Source organism: Manis javanica, chromosome X (genome assembly GCF_040802235.1).
Source record: "Manis javanica isolate MJ-LG chromosome X, MJ_LKY, whole genome shotgun sequence".
Classification (NCBI taxonomy): Eukaryota; Metazoa; Chordata; class Mammalia; order Pholidota; family Manidae; genus Manis; species Manis javanica.
In genome coordinates, this window is record NC_133174.1 from 103,172,686 (window position 1) to 103,197,066 (window position 24,381).

Below are 24,381 nucleotides of genomic sequence, written 5' to 3' on the forward strand. Positions count from 1 at the left end.
ATTCCAGACACACAGGGAAAGACAAACACTCACTAAAGGTGAAAGGAACAAAGAAAGCTGATGTCAAGGTTTATAGAAGGAAATCGAGTGGAGGAAACGGAAGCAAAAAAATGAAGCGTGACTCACATTTTTTGACCTGAAGACTAGAAGCGGAGTTGAGAAAGCAGCCTGGAAGAGAACGAATTCACCTGAATTTACTGCCATCGTGTGTCGGTCTGATGCAAAGACAACCGGTTGACAATTTCACTGCTTCAGGTAAGCCTACTAGACTCTCTACAAGGCACTGGGAAAGGAGGCCAAGTAAAGCCAATGACCTGCCTTTGAGGCCTTTTCAGAGCCCTCTCTCCCTCTGGAGCCAGCAGGTTGGAAGTCACCTTAGAGATCGACTACTCCGGGGTAAACACCCTTTTCTCAAGCATGCTGTTTCAGGAAAGGCAGAAATGTTTATAAGCACCATCATTTTTTCTCTTCAAAATGAAAATAGCTTCGCATCCCATAGGATGGATAGAGTCTCATCACTTTAAGTTCTTCACTATTTTTAATAGAAGATGGGCAGTGAGAAAACTGGCACTGAATTTTAGCTACTGAAATGACAGGGAAGAGGAATCTAACGGTAGATGAGCTTTCTCATCTTTTACCCCTTACATCTGTAGGACACTGTTTCCATAAAGCACATTTATGTGCACTTGGTCATTTCAAACAATCCCTGAAGGCAGATAAAACCATCCTCCCTTTAGTCATGGGGAAACAGGTTTATAGAACTGAAAACTACATAAGAATATAAAAAGCCAAACTCATCAAAAACAGAGAGTAAAATGGTGGTTACCAGGGGCTGGGGGTAGAGGGATAAACAGTTGTTTACAGGTACAAACTTGCAACAAGTAGTAAATAAGTCATAGAGATCTAATGCATAAAATAATTAATATATACAACAATATTATATTACAGTCAACAAATTTGCTAAGATACTAGAAGTTAATCATTTCAACCACTGAAAAGAAATGATAATTAGGCAATGTGATAGAAGTGCTAATTATCACCACAGTGGCAATCATATTATAATACATAAATGTATCAAATTAACATGCTGTACACCTTCAATTTATACATCAATTAAAAAAATAAATAATTTACAGGACTTGTCTATGGTCACACAGTACGATGGCAACAGAGCTACCTATGATTTGCTCATTCCACTCAATGCAACATTTAGAGAACTTGGCACTAGTTGAATTAAGTTGCTCCCTGACCCACTGATTCCCTCCTGCCTCCTCCAGCTTAGTTAGCTTCTCCTCTGGGTAGAGACTCCTCTCTCTTTGGGCTAAGAGAGCAACTGAAAAGCCTTAACCATCACCTGAGCCATGGGTTTTCTAAGAGGACTGGCAGCCTAACGCATTCTATCTGATGCTGCCCAATGGATGAGTTGCTTTTGGTAATCCCCTTGGCCAGTCCCATGGGTGAGTGATGTTAAAAGGCTCCTCTCCTCTAGGAGGGCTGCCTTAAGTAGATTGCTTTATTTTTTCACTATCCTTCAGGTTTTTAAGAACAAAATAGATAAATACATAATTAAAGGTAGGCAGATCCCACCAGCGGTCTAGGGCCTGCAGTTGGTCCTTTAATCTAATGCTTTCTACATCAAACAGGGAAACCAAGGCTCAGAGTGGGAAAGTGACCTGTCCAAGCAAGCTTTAGGAAATGAAAACCCAGTTGTATTGATACCCAAGACAGATTGTTTCTATCATGCTCTGCTGCCCCTCTGTGGGCATAAGAATGTATTCAGCTGCCTTGCTGTGCTCTGGGGAGCGCTGGGAAACAGACTGTCCGTAAAGAAGGAAACTGACAGAGAGGAAAGGTACAGGAAATGCCTGGAAACTGAACCCATAAAGGCCAAACTCCTAGTCACTGTAAAAGGCTTTGAACTGGCAAGAATGAGAGGAAACGATGGAAGAACAAAGGAAATGGGCCTCTGTGAGAGGAACCCCAGGGAGCCCACACAAGGCCTCCAGGTGGACTCTGTGGCTGACCTTTGTCTGATTAAGTGGGTGTCTCCCTCCCTGCCACAAGTGAAGCCTGGGGCACCCTCTCCAAAGGGGCTTTTCAAAACTGGGCTGACTACCTCCTAACTTCAAGTTACATTTAGAGCAGCCTATTGTGCCAAATGCTTTGTATGCATGTGTAACTTCACTTAATCTTCTCAGTAACCTTTTGGAGAAAAATATTTGTATCAGTCTCCATTAATGGAGATACAGAGAGGTTAAGTAGCAAGTCCAAAGATGCACAACTAGTAAGTGGCATAGCTTAATTTTGAACCAAGGTCTTTTAGTATTAACCTGTGTTTTTATCCTTCATTTTCATTTCAACAACTAGTATCATTATAATGAGAATAATGATACCAGACAACAACTATTGACTTGTTACTATATACCAAACACTGTACTAGGTGTTTTGCATGTGTGATCTCATTAATCATCACACAACCCCATAAGATAACAATAAGCTCCCAAATGCTGAAAAACTTGCCCAAGGTCACAAAGAAAAGAATGTAGCTCTGCTAAAGGCCACACTTACCACAGACAATTCTTCCCTGGGTTCTTCCCTGGCTCCGACTACTGCTGTTGCCAATTAGAGGATTGGTGAAGGATAACTAGGAGGTGAAGTTAAATGCATCAGATTTAGCGTTGGACTGAGGATTCATTTGTGTGGGGTCAAGTCCATGAAATTTTCATTCTAGGGCCAGAATCCAATTAACAACCATAAAAACACCACTCTCAGCTTAAATCTTTTATTTACTTAATCAAATTAAAGTGTAGGAAAGTTTGTGCTTGGCATGGCTGCTGCTGGGAGCCTTTGCCTAACTTTTCCCTTTTTACTGATTCATTCAACAAACAGATGCCGGATTGCCATTGAGCAACATCTATAGCGTGTGAGATTCAGGAAGCTAGTCCCAGGTCCTTAGCTGGGGGGGCCTTGAGAAAGTCACCTGCCCTTAGTAGTTCAATAGCTATAAATGAGGTCTCAGTAGGTATAAACGAGCCCACTGATTGATCTGCAAGGTCCGCCCCATTGAAGATTTCAGTGCAAGGTCACAATTAATGTTTGGTTTCTTTCTTCTGTTTTAAATATTTGGTTGTTAATTTCTTGGGATTTTTAAATTGAGATATACTGATATATAACATTAGTTTCAAGTGTATAATAAAATGATTCAATTGCATATATTGCTAAGTAACCATTATAGTAAGTTTAGTTAACATCCATCACCACAAATAGTTACAATTTTGTTCTTACCTTAAGAACTTTAAAGATCTACCTCTTAGCAACTTTCAAATACATAAGACAGTATTAGTAACTATAGCCACCAGGCTGTACATTACATCCTTATGTACATAAAATAAATGTACTTATTTATTTTATAACTCGAAGTTTGTAACTTTTGACCCCCTTTACCCATTTCACCGACCAACACCAATCCTTCTCCCCCACCTCTTGCTACCATCAATCTATGTGTTCTCTGTATCCATGAATTTATCTGTGTTGGTTCATTGGCTTTTTTTTAGATCATACAGCATTTGCCCTTCTTGTCTGACTCATTTTACTTAGCATGATGCCCTAAAGGTTCATCCATGTTGTCACAAGTGGCAAGGTTTCCATCCTTTTATATAGTTGAATAATATTCTGGTGTGTGTGTGTGTGTGTGTGTATGCCACATTTCTTTATCAGTTTGTCCCTTGGTGGACATATAAGTTGCTCCCATGCATTTGCTATTGTAAATAACACTGCAGTGAACATGGGCATGCAGATATCTTTTTGAATCTGTGCTTTTTGCTTCCTTGGGGCAAATATCAAGAAGTAGAATTGCAGGATCATATAGTATTTTTAATTTTTGAGGAAACATCACACTGTTTTCCATATTGGCTACACCAGTTTATATTCCCACCAGTGGCACACAGGAATTCCCTTTTCTCTACCTCCTCACCAACCTTGTTATTTCTTGTCTTTTTAATAACAGGCATTCTAACAAGTATGTATTTCCCTGGTGATTAGTAGTGTGGAGCACCTTTTCATGTACCTGTTGGCCATATGTTTCTGTTCTTCAGAAAAATGTCTATTCAGATCCTCTGCCCATTTTTTAATCTGATTATTTGCTTTCTTGCTATTGAGTTGTATGAGTTCCTTATATGTTTTAGATATTAACTCCTTATCAGATACATGATTTCCATATATTTTCTCCCATTCAATAGGTTTACTTTTCATTCTGTTGATGGTTTCAAAGTAAAAGCAGAAGATTTTCATTTTGATGTCCCATTTATTGAATGATTTTTTGCTATTTTGCCTTCGCTTTTCATGTCAAATCCGTAAAACCCACTGTCAAGGAGCTTACTGCCTAAGTTTCCTTCTAAGAGTTTTATGGTTTCAGGTCTTATGTTCAAGTCTTTAATCCATTTTCAGTTAATTTTCATGTATGGCATAAGATAATGACCCAGTTTCATTCTTTTGCATGTGGCTATCCTGTTTTCCCAACACCATTTATTGAAAAGATTATACTTTCCCCATTGTATATTATTGGTTCCTTTGTTGTAAATTAATTTACATATTTATGTGGGTTTATTTCTGAGCACTTTGTTCTGTTCCATTAATATATGTGTCTGTTTTGAGGTCAGTAACATACTGTTTTGACTACTATAGCTTTATAATATAGTTTGAAATCAGAGAGTAGATGCCTCCAGCTTTTTTCTTCTGTCTCTAGATTGCTCTGGCTATTTGTGGTCTTTTGTGGTTCCATACAAGTTAATTTCTTCTTTAAATGGAGAAAAGAAAGAAAGGGAATCAATTCTCTAAACTGCTCAACTGGTGATTCTGGTGGATGAGAGCCAGGTAAGTGATTGTCCTTGTGGGCCTAGAACAGGCATAGGGGGAGGACTGGGCAAGTATGGAACCTGGAAATGGATTGGAAGACATGAAATTCTAGAAACAGGGTACGGAGTGGAAGGAAGGAGGCCAAACATTTTGGGGGCAGTGGTTTTGGGTTTCCTTTTGTAACTGTAAGTTTTTGTCTTGAGAGCTGTGTTTTCCTAAATTCTCCTCCAATATTTTATCCTACCCTTCCCCCATACACATAATCCCTTTCTCTCAAGAAGAGAGACTGAGATAAAGAGTACATAAGGAATAGATATCTCAGAAGACCAGAAAGGGGTTGCAGGTAGACTGCATATGATCTGAGGACATGTGAAACGCAAAAACTTTTGTGTATCTTTCTTCTATGACCAAGTTTTGCATGATAATTTAGGTGCAAGTCAAATTTAGAGGCACTTTAAATTTCCCACTCATATCCATTCAGCTGAAGACTTCTTCCAGAATCTCTTCAGGTCCAGCCACAGCCTTATTCATCTGTACTCTGATTATACTAAAAGATTGACAGAGGACTCAGTCTGAGGATGGGGGTGGGGGAGACAGGATTGGGTACTTTCCATGATGTTGTTTTCAGACATTTGTTTCTGAAAACAATAGAGCTAAAGTGTATCTTAAGGGAAAAATTCTTAAATAATTCAAGACATACTCTCACCAATGGAGAGGAAAAATGTCATTGTAGCACACACAGGACAGTTTATTAGGAATCAGCTCCATTCACAGTTCTGCCTTTAACTTTTGTGACCTTAAACAAATCACTTTACCTCTCTGTATCTCAGTTTTCTCATTATAAAATGGTGACAATATCATCTGCTATGCACTTCTGAGAATCAGATTAGATCATATTTATGAGAATGTTGCAAATGTGATCCATTGATAAACAATATAGACCTTACCTTAGGATTAAATGTTATTGATAACACAATGGTTTTATAAGCCTGCTTGAAAATAACTATGTCCCATTAGAAGTATTTATCTTCTCTAAATTCTCAGTAGCACTTATTTGGGTATCCACTGTCTATATGCCATTGGGAATGAAGGAATTCCCTAGTATTTTTGTTGATCTAAGAGAATTTTGAAAATCATAGCAAAGCTGAATATGTGTATTAGTCAATCGGTTGAAATAAATTCAAATCTCTGTTCAAGAATCCTTCTCATTGCTCCTTCACTTTCTTCAGGGACCTTCCTTTTCTGTATCAGTCTCTCTCTACTATAGGATCATTGCTATCATCACTCAGGTAGGAATTCGGCCATCTTAGAAAAGGCCTCTTTTCAACCCCACATTCTCTTCCAGGTACTGCTCAGTTTCTCTGCTCCTTCATAGCAAATTATTGAAAGAATTTTCTACATACGCTGCTTTCATTTTCCTCATCTCATGGTACCTCAGATATCTATAACTCCAAAACTGCTCTTCTAGGCCACCTTTGTCTGACTGACTCCAATGGTCACTTCTTTATCCTCATCTAGCAACTTGCAACAGCATTAAACACAATTGACCATACCTTCTTCTTTGACATACTCTTTCCCTCTTGGCTTTTGTGACCCCACATTCTTGATTTTCTTTATATGCCTCTCTGGCTACTTCTTATGAATCCCTTTAGTAGACTCTTTCTTTTCTGTGGAGGAGCATAGCAGCTAAAAGCATAGACTCTCAAGCCCTGCTATCCAATATCATAGCCACTAGTCACATTGTGGCTATCACATTTAAATTAATAAAATAAATTTTAAAAATTTAATAAATTAACAAATTACAATATTTATTAAGTAAAATTTAAATTAATAAATTAAATTAAATATTCAGTCTAACCTAACATTGCAATCATTCAACAACAATATGAAGCCAGAGCTAACACACTGGACAGCAAGACAGAACATTTTCTTCATTGCAGAAACTTCTATTGGATGGTGCTACCTAGACCAGACTTACAGAATTCAAATCTCAGCTATGTCACTCTACCCACTGAGTGAATTTAGGCAAGTTACTTAACCTCACTGACTAAAATCCTTACCTTAATGGAGATTACACTAGCCCTACAATGGAAAAATGGGGCATGCGTAAAATGTAGGAGGGAGATCTATAAACATTGAAAGCTCTCCAAAAGCTACTGGTAAGTGAAAAATGCAAAGTACATAATGGTATAGCTAGATGGATAGATACACAATATGATCTTGGTTGAACAAAATACAGATATGCTTAGAAGCATGTTTTTATATTTATTAAAAATACTGGAGAGACACAGAAGGAATCTAATCGTCCCTTTGGGGAATGGGCTCGGGGTCAGGAAAAAGACTGACTTTGCATTGTAAACCTTTATGTACTGTTTTATTTTGCCATATTACATAAATTACCTTTTATTAGAAATAATCTTTAATTTATATGTATATGATTTGTGGTTATCCATTATTGTGGTTACCTATTATAACATAAAAACTACCCCCAAAATATAGTAGCTTAAAACAATAATTATTTTATTGTATCTCATGAATCTGTTGGTCAGGATTTGGTCAAAGCTTAGCTGAATGATTTTTCTATTGCCTTTGGCATCAACTAGGGCCATTCAGTGCTATTTAGATGGTCAGTATGAAGGGTCTAGGACTGCTTCACTCACATGTCTGGTGCCTTGATAAGAATGACTGGAAGTTTGGACTACTCAGCTGGACCTCTCTTTCTAAGTATCTCCAGGGCTTTCTATGTGGTCTCTCCAGCAGAGTAGTCAGATTTTTCTGGAGCTCAGAGCTCCAAGAAACTAACATGAAAACTACAAGTTCTTCAGAGGCTAGGCCTAGAATAAGCTTGATGTCCCTTCTGCCATACTCTATTGTTTAAAGCAGTTATGGGCCAGCCCAGATGTGGGGGGTGGGGGGGTGGGGGAATGGGCAGAGAAAGACCCAGCCTCTCTATGGGAAGAGTATCAGAGAACTCGTGGCTATTTTTAATCCAACACAGATGCCAAGATTGCTACCTTAACATAAATTATATCTTTGATAATTCATGTTATGACTAAATATCATAACTGTGGATGGTTCAGGATAACTTGAATGGAAATCTAAGAAGAGAAGAGGTGAAGATATGAGTATGACCCCTTCACACTGGAGGCTATGGGAAGCCATTTCTCAGAATGAGAAATCTATTTTACTTACTCTCAGATTCACCTTGGCAGAATGGCAATGCCTGCTTCTATTGTCCTCCCTACCCCCTTCATCTCCCTCAAGCAAGTCAAGGTAAGAAGCTTTATTCCTCTGCTAGGATTCATGTCTTTCTTGACTCTGTGAATCGCCCATCCCAAAAAACAGAGCATATAGTAGAGTATGGAGCCTACAGCAGAATCAAAACAATGCCATCAATCGATACTTTACCCCCTGCCCCTGCCCAGCACCTTCTACTCTGCTATCTTTTAACGAAGGCCACCATCTACTTTAAGTTAAACACTGCACTAGGTAATTTAAATACCTTTTATTATTTCATTGTAACAGCACTGGACATTGTTCCAGAGAAGGGAACTGAGACACAGATATCAAGTGACTTTACCCCATACAACTACATAGGTGGCAGAACCTGGATACCAAAATCTTGAGATGTTTTTATTCCAAAGTCTATGACTTTCAGTATACCATATTGCTCCTCAAGGAAAAAGGAACAAAAGTCTGTATGTTGGACACTCAGAGTACTTCTCTCCTATTTTACTCATCCATCCACACAATATCTAAGATATGCTGAGGATGCCTCCACACTGACAGAATCTCCAGCCTATTAAAAGAATTCTAAGGAGAAAAGTTGTACTTCTAGCACTGGCATTTCCAAATCTTGGTATTCACAAGCTTGGCATTTCCAGCACATCATAAAAAAATAACTTTAAATTCTACTAAACATTTTGCTGCTGTTTCTGGTGCCTCTATATTGCAAGGGAACAATGGTTATTTATCCCAGAAATATAAGGTTGGCATAACATGAAAATCAGTTGACAAAATGCATATGATCATCCCAGTATGTAAAGAAAAAGCATCTGACAAAATCTATCACCGTTTCATGATGAATGCACTTAACACACTAGGAATCAATAGAAGGAAACTTTCTCAACCCAATAAAAGCCATCCATGAAAAAAAAGAAAACATAGCTAACATCAATACTTAATGTTGAAAAACTGGATGTTTTACTTCTAAGATCAGAGATAAGGCCAGTATGTTTGCTTTCACCAGTTCTATTCAACATTGTCCTGGAGGTTCTAGCCAGGACAATTAGACAAGGAAAAACAAGAAAAGATATCCAGACTTGAAAGAAAGAAGTAAAATTATCTTTATTCTCAGATAACATATACTGTATATGAAAAATCCTAAGGAATCTACTAAAAAATCTTCAGCAAAGTTGCAAGATACAAAGTCAATATAGAAAAATCATTTGTATGTCTTTGTATGTTTATACTCAAACAATGAACAACCCAAAAATAAAATTAAGAAAATAATTCAATTTAAAATATCATTAAAACAATCTTCTTTCCTCTATGGAATATCATTACTGTGTTGCAAAACTGCATATATATTCATAGAGGCATTTTTTCATATAACAAATATAATTCTAAAGATTTGAGTGAGAATCAAATTCTGGTAAAAGAGATTCTATATTTTAAATAAGGTTTTAAAATTTCTAATCTCACATTTGTGTTCTTCCATAAACAGAAGTCCTTAATATCAATGAGATCCACAGAAAGGAAGAAGAAAAAAACAACCAGCTCTTAAAAAAAAAGTTACCTTATCAAAAATGTAAACCAAATAGTCCAGACACTTGTCAACATGTGCTCAGGATCATCAGTCATTAGGAAATACAAATTGAAACTACTAGATGTAACTACACAGCCATCATACTGACTAAAATAAACTGAAAGCACACATACACTTATTAAAAGAAACATACACAAGCATATTAATAGCAGCTCCTTATCATACTAGATCCAAAGCAGAAACCATTCAAATACCCATCAGCAGTCTGATGGATAAATGCATTGTGGCATATTCTTCCAATAAAATTTGGTATAGTAGTAAAATCTCACAAACTCCAGCTACACAAAACAGGGGTGACTCTCACAAACCTAATGTCAAAAACATCAGACCTACTGCATGATTCCGTTTATGTGAAGTTCAAAAACAGGCATGATTAATCTATGGAGAGAGACGATAAAAGAGTGGTTTCCTTTAGGTGGTTGACCAGGGCATACTGACAAGGAGGAAACAATGGGGCTTCCAGGGCACTGGTGATGTTTGAGTCATGGATGTGCTCATTATAAAACTTTCATCTAGCTGTACACATGTATTTGTGTATTTCTATGTAATTCAATATAGGCTCTTGAAATTCTCAAAAATAAGGGGATTGCCTACATAGAATAAATGGCAAATTTGTTAATAAAGCAAAAAGAAAACATAAAGAAAAATTAAATAAAATATCATCAAAACAATAAAATACACAGGAATATATTTCACCAAAATGTAATACCTGTATACTGAAAACTACAAAGTATCATAGAAAGAAATTAAAGATGATCTAATTCAATAGGACATCATTGCATGCTCATGGACTGGAAAACTTATTATTAAAATAATAATACTCTCCAAATTAATCTATGGTTTCAGAACAATCTCCATCAAATCTCAGCTGGCTTTTCTGCAAAAATTGACAAGCTGAACCTAAAATTCACATGGAAATGACAATGACCCAGAAAAGCCAAAACAGTCCTTCTTAGCTATGACACCAAAAGCACAAGCAACAAAAGAAAAAACAGATAAAAATAGAATTCATCAAAATTAAATAATTTTGTACTTCAAAGGATGTAATCAGAGAGTGAAAATACAACCCACAGAATAGGAAAAAATACTTGCAAGTCTAAAAAGGGTCTATTATCTAGAATATAAAAAGAAATCTTACAACTCAACAAAAAAAGAAAAATAACCCATTTAAAAATAGGCAAAGAATTCAAAGAGACATCTTCTCCAAAGAAGACATAGAAATAGCCAACAAGTAAGTGAAAAGATGCCCCAAATCATTAGACATCAGGGAAATGCAAATTAAAATCTCAATGAGATACCACTTCATATCCACTAGGATGGCTATAATTTTTTAAAATGGAAAGTAAGTATTGGTCATGATGTTGGGAAATTGGAAACTCTGTACATTGCTAGTGTAAATGTAAAATGATGCAGTCAATTTGGAAAACAGCTGGCAGATCCTCAAAAGGCTTACATATAGTCACCTTTGACCCAGGAATTCTGTTCCTAGATATATACCCAACAGAAATGAAAATATATGTCTATACAAAAATAGTACAGAAATATTTCATAAAAGTATTATTCATAATAGCCCCTAAGTGGAAAAACCCAAGTAAACATCAACTGGTAAATGGATTAAGTAAAATGTGTTATATCAGTGGAATAGTATTCAGCTATGAAAAGCAGAAGTACTGATACATACAATGATGTGGATAAGCTTTGAAAACATTATGCTAAATTTAAAAAGTTAGACACAAAAATCCATATATTATATGATTCCACTTATATGAAATGTCCAGAATAGGCAAATCTATATTGACCATGGTTGTTGGGGGCTGTGCTCAAGGGGGAATGGGGATTGACTGTTAATGGGTAAGGGCTTTCTTTTGCGGTTATTCTGGAATTAGACAGTGGTGATGATTGCACAACTTTGTGAATATACTGAGAACCATGAATTGTATGCTTACAAAGGGCAAATTTTGTGTTATGTAAATGATATATCAATAAAGCAGTTATTTTTAAAAAGTAAAACTGTACTTCTTATGACCAGATAGGAGAAATGTGCTAAATCATCAGCTTTCTCTACCCCAGCTAACAGGACCAGCGGCTTGCTTCCCTTTTCTTCTGCCCTCAAGTATTTATTCATTCCTTCATCTATGGCAGAATTATTATATTTACCAGTCAGCCCTGCCCTGAGCCAATAACACTGGACATTCCAGGGTCCACACCTGTCACACTCTTCTAAATAGACCTTCTCTCATGTTATGTTTGTATAGTGAACAACTCCTTCCTCCAAAATTGGGTCAAGTGAGACTCAAAAAACAGTCTGAGGCAATAGAGAGAAAGGGAAGTATTAGAACATAAGCTATAGGGAATGGGTAGTCTTATTGTTCTAAAATCCTCTCCTACAACTGGAAATGCTCAAGGAAACCTAGACATTTCCCCTCCTACTCTCCCAAAATGGTTGGTTGGGAAAATATTTTGAAGTCTTCCAATTAGAGTCTAATCTACTATCCAGTTCACATTAGTTAACATAAGCCATTCTCAGTGAGAACTGGCAATCATAGAAGAGTCCAGCACTACTTCTGTCACCCATTCTAAAACTTAACAGCTCTTGCATTAACATGCCAATAGTGATGTAACTATGCCAGTGACATGCCAGTAACAATTCCCTGTATTAAACCTAGGTTCCTAGCACTTAATGTAAACCAAAGTACCTCTTGTTATAGTCTCAGTGCCGAGTGAGAAGAAATACTGTTGATTTATATTTGGAAAACAGTGCCTAGAAAAAAATACTAATAGGAACTAAGATTTATGCAGAGTATTACGCAGAATATAACACATAACACAGTCCCTAAGTATTTGGAATCCCTCTGTAGAAAGGGTTGCCCCAGACTTGTCAAAGACTCTGAGTAAAAGTTCATTAAGGGTGTGGAGAGATGTAGTTAAAGAAGTGGGTTTTGTGTTCAACGCTTGTGAGTTAGCAAGGCCAGATGAGTCTGGCTAAGCCACCACTTCCCACAAGCTAACATAGAGAGACTCAGGCAAGCACATTAGGTCCTCCAGGAGGTTAAAGCACTCTGAAAAACAGATTCCCAATGAACCATCACTACCATCCTGCCCAGACCATCTTACCTAACTGAAATTGATTGGAGACATTCCCACACGTTTGCATTATCTCTGGACTATTCCATCCTAAGGGGTATAATGCACAGCCTGAGCTTATCAGCAGCCCTGGAAAGAAAAGCATACACACAGGTAGAAAAAGATATAACAAGTTGTCACCCCAACATTCCCTCTGGATTAGCTCAGTTCAAATTCTGCCTCTTCTACTCAGAGTTTACTTTTCCCCATTCACCCTGCATGTCTATGACACTACCCACTCAACAGCATGTTTTTGCCATGCCAAAGGTGGTGAATTACAGTAGAGAATAGAGGGCACAATCATGATGAAAGGGCAGTATTGGAAACTGAGATAGGCCAATGTACTTTTAACAACCAAAGTATTTTTGACAATAACTTACAAAGCTCAGTTGGCCTCTCTAACCAGACTCCTATTCTCTCTTGGTCTGATTTACAAAGAGGAACAATGTGGAGACTGCTACTTCTTCCTAAAATTCAACTTTGTCTAAGAGTCACACAGGTCACTGCTAACTGAAGTAATATGTCATGATTTATGTAACCTGAGAGTCAGCTGCCAGACTGAGATTTACAGAAAGCATACACATTGCATAAGCTTCTCCTGGTAAGCAGTGCACCACCCACTCTGTTCCAGAAACACTTCTTTCTTCTGAGAAATCATTCTAGCTTCATGCTAAGCATTCCTCCTTTTTTTTTGGCTTCCAGTGCCTTCCACTGTGTCCCTTCCCTTCATCTCCATTTTGTTTAGGTCCTTTAGCTACTACAGGGAAACTCTGTGGGATCTTCATGACAATCTTACTCTTCTGACCAGAGGTACAAATCTGTATCTGCTTGCTGACACTGTCTTCTAAGAGCAACGTGCCTCATCCACAGCTCTTGCTTTCTACCTAGGTTTTACACTTTACAGTGGCTTCCCACCAATACCCAGTGCTTTCGGTGACAATGGATAGGACTAAGTATTGGCATCTGATAAAAATGCAACCAAATTCCTTGGCTGGTCAGTAATGGGTGCTATCATAACCTGGAATGAAGAGATAAGCTGGGTGATATTCTTCTTCGTGGAAATTTTAATCAAGATACGGAGACGCTGAGCTAGTTGGCAGATAGAGAAGAAGTTAAGAAAAAACCACCAGGAGGTACAGTCAAGTCTCTGTTGAGTTGGAGCCAAGTTAGAACTTGGAGTCAGATTCCAGATTAACTCCAAAGTTATGAACAGACATCAGTTCTTAGTAAGCAGAGCAAACTGATTAGTAGAGGGAGAGACTGCAGGCATGAAACAGACCAGCCATGAGGGAAAACTCCATACTTGCCATGAAAGTGTTGGAGAGAATCCAGTCCTTCCCAATGGCTCTCCAGTTCCACTTTCATTATGTTACATGAAACTCCCTTTTCCTTGAGAGAACTCAAGTGAGTCTCTGCTACTGGCAACCAAGAGAGCCTAATTACAAAAACACCATACTTGGGTGTCACTCCAAGGTCATCTGCCACGAATGTGGATGCAGAAACTAACACATAACACAAACCCTCTAGCAAACACAGAGCAGGTGTTTGATCACTGAGGAATGAATGGCATATTTATAGGTTCAAGAGCTCCAGGGTTCAGCTGGACAGAGAAAGGCAGGCTGCTCCAGGGACTGCTGGACTTTCCTTCCCTTTTCTTTTCTCACTAAGGAAGATTCTATATACATTCTGACAAGCTAATAAGCCCACTTTGCCTTCTGATTTATCATTTTATAAAAATATTTCAAGCACTCTCTAAGCTTGTCCACAACATGGTAACCAGCTCTTCTCAATACTCAATGAGGCCAGTCAAGGACCTTAAGAAATAGCAAGAAGCGTTTCAATAGGGAAACAGAGATAACTTTCTGACAGTGAGAACGAGCTTAAAAACTACAGGAATGACCAATTAATTTTAGAAATTCCTTTCAGTGGAATGCTTAAAATTAGAAGGCATTCTTATCTGTCTCATAGACTTAAAGGAAATGAAACTAGTCCCTCAAAGACTTCGTAGGCCCTCCTGTTTTTTACAGATGAACAGAAATTCTATGATATGAGGGCGTGTGGGGCAGGGTGTGTGACCCCAGAGTATGCACAATGGGTTAAGGACAAAATTGGAAATGAAACCTAAAACTTTTCCTGCTTCCTGTCTATACCCTTTGAGGGAAGTTACTAAAACCTGAGCTTTCCCACACAGACTAGGAAGAAAAGACCCGAGTTTACAAAAGCACAGCAGTTTGTTTTTCAGTCTCCACATTCAGATCCCTGGGACTGACATGAACTCTGATTTTTCAAGCAGGAACTAGTGCTGGTCAAGTGCCTTTCTTGACACGGCTGGGGGAAGCTTCCACTCTCTTTAGCCCCATGGCTCCTCAGATCTTACCATGCTGGTCAAGGATTACCTTTTCCCAGGAGACTTTCCTTGTTATCCCCAATGCCACAGCCCACCCCACAGTAAGTTTCATATTCCTTCTCTCTGTTCCCAGGACACCCTGGGCTCCCTCCTGTGATTAAAATACCCTGTGATATGTGTCCTTCACAGCTCTTTGTTGTCTGCTTCCCTCACTAGAGTGTGTGTCCCTTGAAGGGAGGTGGATATTTATCTTCAGCTGTGTACTCTTGGTACCTGGTACACCATAATTTGCTCTAAAAATGCATGTTTCAGAGTACGCTCTGCCTGTCTAACAGACAGCTTCCTTTGCCCACATCACCCAGGGGGGAGCCTTCTGAAGGGATCTCCATGGCAGCAATGGAGGATCACCCTAGACATCCAATACAGCCATAGAGACTTAGAGAGAGAAAGCCTTTGAAAGTTACCCCCTCCCTATTACAGATGTGGATGTTGAGACCCAGAGAGGGAATGTAATTTACACAATGTCACATAGCCAGTTATTGGCAGCACTTGTTCTCACTAATCAGAGAGAGCATCAGTCCTTTGAAGTTCTGTCTTTCTAGAGACAGATGTCCAGAAATGACCACCTTTTGACAACAATGTCTGTAACAGGCACTAAGAATCTTATAGGCAGCAGATCCAGAGAGACAGTGTAACATGATGGCTTACAAGAACAATACTATATTCTATACCTGAAAGCTGCCAAGAGAATAGATCTTAAATGTTCTCACCCACATGCACAAATAATTGTAATTATGGGAAGTGATGGATGTGTTATCTAACCTTATTGTGGTAATCATTTCACAATATATACCTGTATCAAATCATCACATTGTACACTTTACACTTACACAGTGTTATATATATGTCAATTATATTTCAATAGCGCTGGAGGGAAAAAAAAGAGAGAGAATGGGTTCCGTAATCAATATAGATCTAAGTGCAAATTCCAGTTCTGCCACCTAGAGGCTGTGTGACTTTAGGTAAGTTACTTAATCTCTCCGTGTCTCCATTATTTTGTCTTTGAGATGGGAATAATAGTACACTATCTTGAAGGGCTATTTCAAGAAGTAATACTCATAAAGTGCATGGCACACAGAACATGCTCCACAAAGATTTTTTCTTATTAAACAGCAACCTCTCCCTATGGCTGCTCTCTGAAGTTCCACCTGTGCTCCCCATGTTACTTCTTCTTCACACCTTTGTCCTCATAACAAACAGCTGAAAAAGGCTCAGTCAGAAGCCGCCTGGCTGGAGTTGTCTTGCAGTTTTTCACAGTCACCAGGCCAGAGACCAGAAATCTCTGCCAAGCCTGATTCTGACCAACCTGTTCCCTCTCCCATCCCCCATTTTCCCTCCTGCCTTTGACACAGGTGAGCCCAGTAGGTCGTACATATGCTTCATGGAGACATTGGACTTGTAAGTGACAGCTAATTCTATTACATTTCACCATAACTGGAGAAAAAAGTCCTGGGAGACATTTTTTTTTAAATGAAGTCCCAGGATTTATCCTCAATTATATTTGTCCCCAACAGTTCTCATCAATTTGGGATTGTGAAGATGTGCTACAAATAGCAACACAGAAGTCATTTGCCAGTTCCAGGCTCTGCCACCTTCTGAAAGAGTGGGGGCTTATTGAAAAGGTAGATTCCTTGGCCTCACCCACAGGTATGTGATTCAATAACTTAATCCGAGGGATATGCATTTCAAAAGCCCCCTAGTGATGCTAATGCCCCTGGTCCTGGTACTAGCACTTTAGAAAAACACCACTAAAAATAGTAAAAGCAGGAACTCCAGTGGCAGAGAAAACAATTGTAAATCCCATCCCTGCCATGTATGAGCTGTAGCCCTGGCGCCTACTTTTCTATGTGTCATTGCTAAGTCCCAGTTTTACTGCCTCTCCGACCACATGTGCCCCTTAAGAACTCTGTCCAAATGGCATATGCTTAGTTGGGTACTTTCTTGTTCTCATTTGCCCCTAGAAAGGGAAAGAAGAAAGCCCTTTAAAGTATGTTACCATCCTCACTTCCCTACTAAACATGTGCAGGTGACCAAGGTGCTGCCATCTGTTTCCCTCCCACAGCTTCTCCTTCCACAAGAATCCCCTACCACAAAATGTACCAAACAGCCTCCCCAAAAATGGCTACTCTAGTTTGAAGTCACTGCTCTGACCAAGCAGAGGTCTGGAGTTGGATACGTTACTCAGCTTCAGTCCTGGTGGCACCCTCAATGCCATCCAAATCCGCAGGTGCACATTCTTAGACAGAACTTGCAGCCCTCCTTCTTCCTGCTGCCAGAATTATTGCTTCCTCATATCCCAACAGCTATACAACCTCCTTCCAACTGCACATGCTCAGTTAGGCAGACACCTAATCTCTGTCTCTGGGCAGGGAAAACTTCCTCACTGATGTTACCAATCCCCTCAGACCCCCTTCACAAGTACAACAGTGGAGTGGGCAGCCCTTCTGTTACATTCCCCACTCCACCCCAAATATCTGTCCAAATATGGTTATTAGGTAGTTTAGATTTACTGCTCTGAGAAGAAGCCTAGTATGGGTTAATTTGTTATTAATTTTCTCAATTTATTGCTCTTGTAGCAACTTTGACTCAAACATAGTAGAAAATTTATGTCTGCCCTCCAGCTATATCTCAGAGTTATAAAACATTTCACTTCTGCTAGAGATTTCTAAAGTAGATCAGGTGGGACTTTGCAGAAAGGCTGCATTTGACCTGGCCTTTGAGAGTTAGACAGATATTTACAGGCAGGGATAGAAGAAAAGGGAATTCCAGGAAAAAAAAGAAACAGTATGAACAAAACTGAGCAGAGGTTCTCAAATTTTAGCATGTACTGGAATCATGCTGGGGAATGACATAACAAGTCCAACACAGTAGTTACCTTTGGTGTGGGGACAAGGGACTATGAGCAGAATATGATGGAGAGTTCAGCTACACTAAGAATATTCTATTTCTGAAGCTGAGTGGTGTATACCTCTGAACCATTTCATACTACATTTTCAAAACTAAATCAGCCTGAGAGGCTGTGTAAAATGCAGGGTGCCAGTATAGGTTCTAATCCAGTACGCTTAGAATGACACAGAGTCTGCATTAACAATCGCCCCAGGTAATTCTTCTATAAGAAGTTCATGAACCACTCTGAAAAAATATTGTGATGACGTATCTTCTCTGAAGGGAAAAATAAGACTCAATAGCACCAGTACAGAAAGCCCAGGGCTGACAGTCACAAGCCCTTGATCATGATCTCTGCTCTGCTCCAATTTACTACAGGAGTCTTTGCTAGTAGGTTAACTTCCTTAAACACCATTTTCCCAAACAGAAAGCCACTTTTATAATCCTTGTTCAGCATGGGAAGGATAAATAAAATGATGTCTGGTGAAACCTTAGAGGTTTTCTAGGAAATGCATGGTTTCCACAGAAGATAATGGTTTTTTTAGAAAAATAGCACCCTTTCCTTGACTCAAGTTCTCAGTGATCTCAGTGACAATTTTCATTTGGCTTGAAGCATGTAGCATTAGGATCTTACATGGAGAAAAACCCTTGTGTCTGACTGGGTGTGTTGAATTCTATCCCTTTAACCAAAAAATAAATAAATAAAATGTTCAGGGTGGTGGTTCTCACTCGGGGAAAGGAACACAGCATATATATCAGAGTCACTGTGGAGATTTTTCAAAACATGCAGCCTTCACCTGCTGCTCTGGATATCAGAATAGGAAAGAGGACTAGAGAGTTGGGGAGTCCATTTTTTTAAGCACTCCAGGTGATTCTGGTACATACCCTGCTCAAGAAAGATTATTGGCCTCTCTCAAGTAACCTGATCCAAGATCTTATGTTTTTCCTGCCAAGAAGTTCCTTCTATATACTTCTCACCTATTTCTTTTTTGTTTGGCTCTCACTGAAGATAGAGGATAATTCACAAGCATCTTGCATATGTATACACAGGGGAATGTGAATAATAACCTTGTTCTCAGGGACTGGGGGCCAGCTGCCTGGAAACCTCAGCATCCCCAGGGTTGAAATAATCTCCTGGCCAGATGTTTCCTTCACTGGTTGGAGCAGGGCATGAAGATCCCAGTGGAAGGCTCTCCGGAGCCTAGGCTTGTCCAGCTGGATCAGCTGCAGGTGAAGCAAATGGGGCCCAAGGGCCCCATCAGGTCACCTTGCTGAGTATGACTCAGGCCAGCAGCTCTTTATTTCTTCCTGTTGCTCCCACTTCCCACCGCTCATCTCTGTGGGCTGCCGCCAAACTGGGGAACAAGAGTCAGGCAGGGGGTGGGGGTGGTTCTTAATGGATACTCCATCTCTTCAGTGGTTTGGGGTCTGGCAGAGATAAACCAAGCCTGAAGCAAACTGGCTCCTCCCCCTGATGTATTTCGGTTAATGCACTAGCTGCCGAGAAGCAGCCAGGCCTGGAGCAACAAAATCAATTCCCTTCAGCTGAACAGCAAAGTTAAACTTAACCCCACAGCTCTTTCTCTTGTGTCTTTTATCCATGGAGCTCAAAATGCTGTTCAAGCTTAGCTTCCTGCCACTGGCAGAGCCTGTCTCTGAGGGGTCAGACCCAAGATCTCTGAACAGCTTTGGGTAATGGCCGTGTGCTAAGGGAATCCTAGAAAATGTGATACATCCAAGCAGTCTTCACCATTTCTTCACTTCTGGTATAACCTTGACTGGCACCAGCTTCTAAATAGAAGGTGAGAATGATTCTCAGTTGTCTGGTGTTATAGATGGGGAAGCTGTGGAAATTTAGCTCTCTGTCCAATTGTCATTCCGTTGCCCAGCACACCTTGTAGCACACGTTGGGTCTTGTCTCTTCCCATGACTACTGTCAAATGGCATTTTATTTTTGAACTTTAAAGACCCTTATCTAAAAGTAAACACTGTGACCGTGTTTCTATGAGTAAGGGTCAATGGGGAATATAGTGTAGCAGAATCATATGAGATGAAAAAGGTGCTGGTGTTTTGACTTCCTCTGTATGACACCTGCCACTTAGCCAAAGTTCTTCCCTACTCAGTCCATGAGTGTCTGAATCTCCATTACTTACTTACATCTCCCCTCAACAATTTCCATTGAGTTTCTAGACCTAGGAAGTAGAATAAACTAAACTGAATCATGTGGAGAGCTGCAACGGTTTTGTAACAGTCTCAGTCAAGCCCAACATAGGGAGCAAGCTGGGAGTAGGAGTCACTTTTAGTGCTTGGAGTCTGTTGGTGGCTGTTGTTCCTGGCCCTCCTGATTCCTACAAGATACTCCCTCCTCAATCTCTGCCAGAAACTCTTAGAAATGCGAGTGAGGCTAAGTTGTCACTCTCAAGTCAGAAGAGAAGAGAACTCAGGGTGCTGACCCCCTTGATTGGGAAGCCTAGGGGGAAAAAGTTAAATATGTGAACGAACCCAGCCCTTACATGTGCATCTTATCCCAACATATACTAGACATTGCCTAAGCCATGTGTTTATTCTTTCTACAGTAACAGAAGACCTGTTCTGTGTCAGGCACTGAGCTGGGCCCTGGAGTTATAAGTATGAGTTGCAAAGACCACCCCTTTCTTCTGCTAGCTGACTGTCACTTCCTGAAACAGAGTGACCATTGAAATGCTGAGCTAGCTATAGCATGACAAACAATGCAGGTAAAAGATGAGCCTGCTTAAGGTTCAGTTGTGATATCCACAGAGTGCCCAAAGGGGTACAAAGTGGCTGGTTTGGACCAGTCTTATGACTGGTTCTGTACCATATTTTTCAAGGGGAGGAAGGGAAGAAAGAAACTGATCTAACACTTTCCAGTGTGGCTAGAAAATCCTTCGCAGCCAAAGAGTGGAAAAATTCAGAGATAAGGAAGGCTAGAATATTAATTCAGATTTAAAATTTTTGCAATGAGCCAGAGGAAAGACAGAACTAGAAAACATCACCTCAACTGGCACAAGAAGAAGAATCTGGTGTATGTGCTGATCACATCACTGTCCTCTGAGATAACTATCAGAGGTCAGGGCTCTCAGAAGTCAAGTTTATTTTGCAGCAGGAATACGAGAGTATATGTTGCTGTTCCTGGAAAGCAGATCTGGATAATATTCTTAAATGGGTATCCTGCAGGCAAAAGAAGGTGATGAAATGGTTGCTAAAAAACAGATACCAACTCTGCCTGCTAGCGAATTTTGTTGAGAATAAAACCCTGATGTAGATTGCACTTTGGGAAGTTCTGGACTAGGTGTTTCAAAGGAGTCTACTATTCACAGCCTTAGGGTTGGCCAAAGGGAGGGCATGAGAGTGGATTTCCCTGTAAAGGAAGACTTCTCACTTCCCACCCCCAACAAAGCTCCCAACCTACCCAGTCCCAACAACCAGTCTTACCTCCCACAAACTGCGCTGCTCCCATGCAACGTCCCATCATTCTGGAGATGAGCTCCTCCATGCAGCAGCCCAGGACAGCAGCCAATGCCACCAGGAGCAGCAGAGCACAGCCAGCACCTGTCACCACCGTGCACATCTGCCAGGCCAGGCTTGGGATGGCACTGAAGCTGGCATAGCGCCCACACTCTTCCACCATGATCAGACTGTGTCCCTCTCCCCGCACAGGGTAGTTGCACCTCCGGAATGTGCTGAATGACACTGGCTTCCCCAGCTGGGATCCAAAGAGCCAGTAAGGCAGGAAGTAACTGGTAGAACTGGCCACAGCAGTAACAAGGGACAGGAAGGCCCAGAGGGTCCCCACCAGGGTCAGGCTGCTCCTCATGGTCCCAGGTTTCTCTGCAGGGATGGGGAAAGGAGTTGGGTCACAGCACCAAATGCAGAAAGCTATCATAAAGGCTCTACCAGCCTATTTTTCATCTGGCTGGCCAGCCCTGGGGCTCATTTATGTGCTACATGGCCCTTGCTTCTGGATAAGATTATTCTCCCTAGGACACTGGGGTCCTTATGGGATTCAGCTTCCCAGCACTTTTCCCGTCTTCCCGTCCTTATGCCTGATTCAGAGTACTATGGTCTCTAGGCTGTAACAGAAGAACCATAGAACTGAATCAGTGACTGTTCTGCCAAGTCAGAGGCAGCCTGATCAGACAGCTTTTGATTCTTGGCAGCCAGCATGGAACAAGTGTCAGGAGGGAAGACAGAATGAAACTCACACTGCACAGAGAGCACCCAGCTTCCAGGAGAATGGCCTTGCTGGCTGAGAGGCCTGCAAGGAGGTGATAGCTCAAGAGGGCCAGGAAGCAAGTTGTTTTTCAGGGAGTGAAGGAGGAAGACCCTCACAGGGCATGGCCCTGCTGCAGGGAGGAGAGAAAAGAAGAGCTTACTGTGGAGTCATACAGTGTCCCTTTTGGCCTCGCTATGATGTCCAGTCATGCATTACTGGGGGCTTTTCACTGGGATACACTAGCTAAGGTGAAATAGGTAGAATAAAATAAGCAGTGCCTAGCCTCACACCCTATACTTAACACTGAGCAAGCACTGGTCAGTCACTTCCTAAAATCGAAATGGAAGGCAACTTTCCAACCAGTGCAGGTTCTTAATTCTACACTTGCTACCAAGCTGCTGCTACCTTTTCCAAATAGAGTCAAGAAAACCTCTCAGATCTCTGAAATGGATCAGATACCCCCTGCCTAGCAGCAGGAACATATATGGAGCTGTTAGGACCTCTCAAGGTGCCTTTTGGAACAAATAATCTGAGATTTAAGACTCGGAGAGTCTTTTCAGATTCAAGCTTCTCAGCACAGCTCAGAAATGGCTTTCACAGACCCCTCTGTCAAAAATCAACCACTTCCTGCCCAACTGCATTAATTTGCCATTGCTTTCTGGCCTGTTTCTCAATTAGGGGAGCCAGAGTCCACACGGCAGCTTGATAACAGCACTGTGAATGTCTCCAGCAGGCAGATGGTGGAGTATGTTTCAGAAACTTCTCCATGATTCATCACCATTGCTTAAAGTTACTAGTAGTGGGAGCAGGGTCCAGGTGTGGAGGACTCAAGGCAAGGGAAGTGCAGGGATGGGCTGTATGGGGCCACCACCCTGCCAATTCGGGACATTGTCAAGAGCAAGCAGCAGTTGTACTCAGGGTCTCAGGGACCATGCTCAGCCATGAGCCTTTTTACAACCATCATCAAACAGTGCCCATCACAGAGTAGGCACTCCAGCTCATGAGTGTTTAATGAAACCCATTTCATTGATGCATCCAATTTCTAGGCTGGCTGGGACCTTAATGGATCACCTAATTCAACCTTCTTGTTTTACTTGTGGGGGTGTATGGCCTGGTAAAGAGGGAGATGATTCCCCCCAAGTCACAGAGCCAGTTAGCAAGCAGCAACACCATAATAAGAAACCGGAGCTGCGGATTCCTACCACAGATTGCTAACTCCCCTTCCCCCATCACTTTACGGATGGGAATATGAAGGGGAAGCAATTTACCCAAAAGTAAAGTGTTAGTGAGGCACACTGGCCTGCCCAGAACCCAGTCATCTGATTCTTAGTATAATGCTCTGTTTTCACTCCACCATAATCCCCCCTCCTGCTGCATACACATTGTGTGTGCGAAGGGCTTTGTGCAGGAAGGGAGCAGAGATCATAAATTGCAGGTGCTTACTTTGGAATGCTGGGGCTTGGGAAGAAAGTGCCCTGAGCTGGGCCCCTGGGAATGAGGCTTTGTGTCTGAGAGTGGGGGAATGAGGGAAAGATATGATGGGGGATGGAAGGCCAACAGGGGAAGTAGAAGTAGTTTTGAGTAATTGCTGTTGGAAAGCAGGTACGCTTGGCCGCAATGAGGCAATGCCTCTGTTTGTTATATTTGAGCTTGTAAGATTGCAAAAAGTGCAAGAAACCCTCTGTTAGGGACTTGCTTCCTGGTGAAGAAGCCCAGGCCAGAGGATGCGAGGAAGCAAGCTGATAAACAGCTGCTGGCTGCATCATCATATCCCTTCCAAGTCCTTTATTTCAAGTGCTCTGCCTAACATTCTTCTTAGGTTGCTAAGAAAGGTATTATCCCCAGCTTACAAATGGGCAAATTAAGGGTCAGAAAGCCAAGTGCCTTGACAAAGGTTACACAGTGATTCAGTGGCAGAACCATCAGTCCCCATGTCTCCTTCACCCACACAACCTTCCCCAATTCTCCCTCATCACCAAAGCAGTATTACAATTCAAAGCCTCCATTGTTTGCCATCCAGGATTTCAAAGAATGTTTACGGATGGGGAA

At 40.8% G+C, this 24,381-nt stretch overlaps 1 protein-coding gene across 1 annotated transcript in view; it reads right to left on the minus strand.

Annotated features, from left to right (window-relative positions):
* LHFPL1 (LHFPL tetraspan subfamily member 1) overlaps positions 1-21,933 on the minus strand; it is a 34,504-nt gene extending 12,571 nt beyond the window's left edge. The window contains exons 1-2 of the mRNA XM_017661555.3: positions 21,552-21,933; positions 12,797-12,895 (exon numbers count right to left, since the gene is read on the minus strand). Coding sequence (XP_017517044.1) covers positions 12,797-12,895; positions 21,552-21,933 — 481 coding nt within the window. The remainder of the gene's footprint in view (positions 1-12,796; positions 12,896-21,551) is intronic.
* Positions 21,934-24,381: the final 2,448 nt, after the last annotated feature.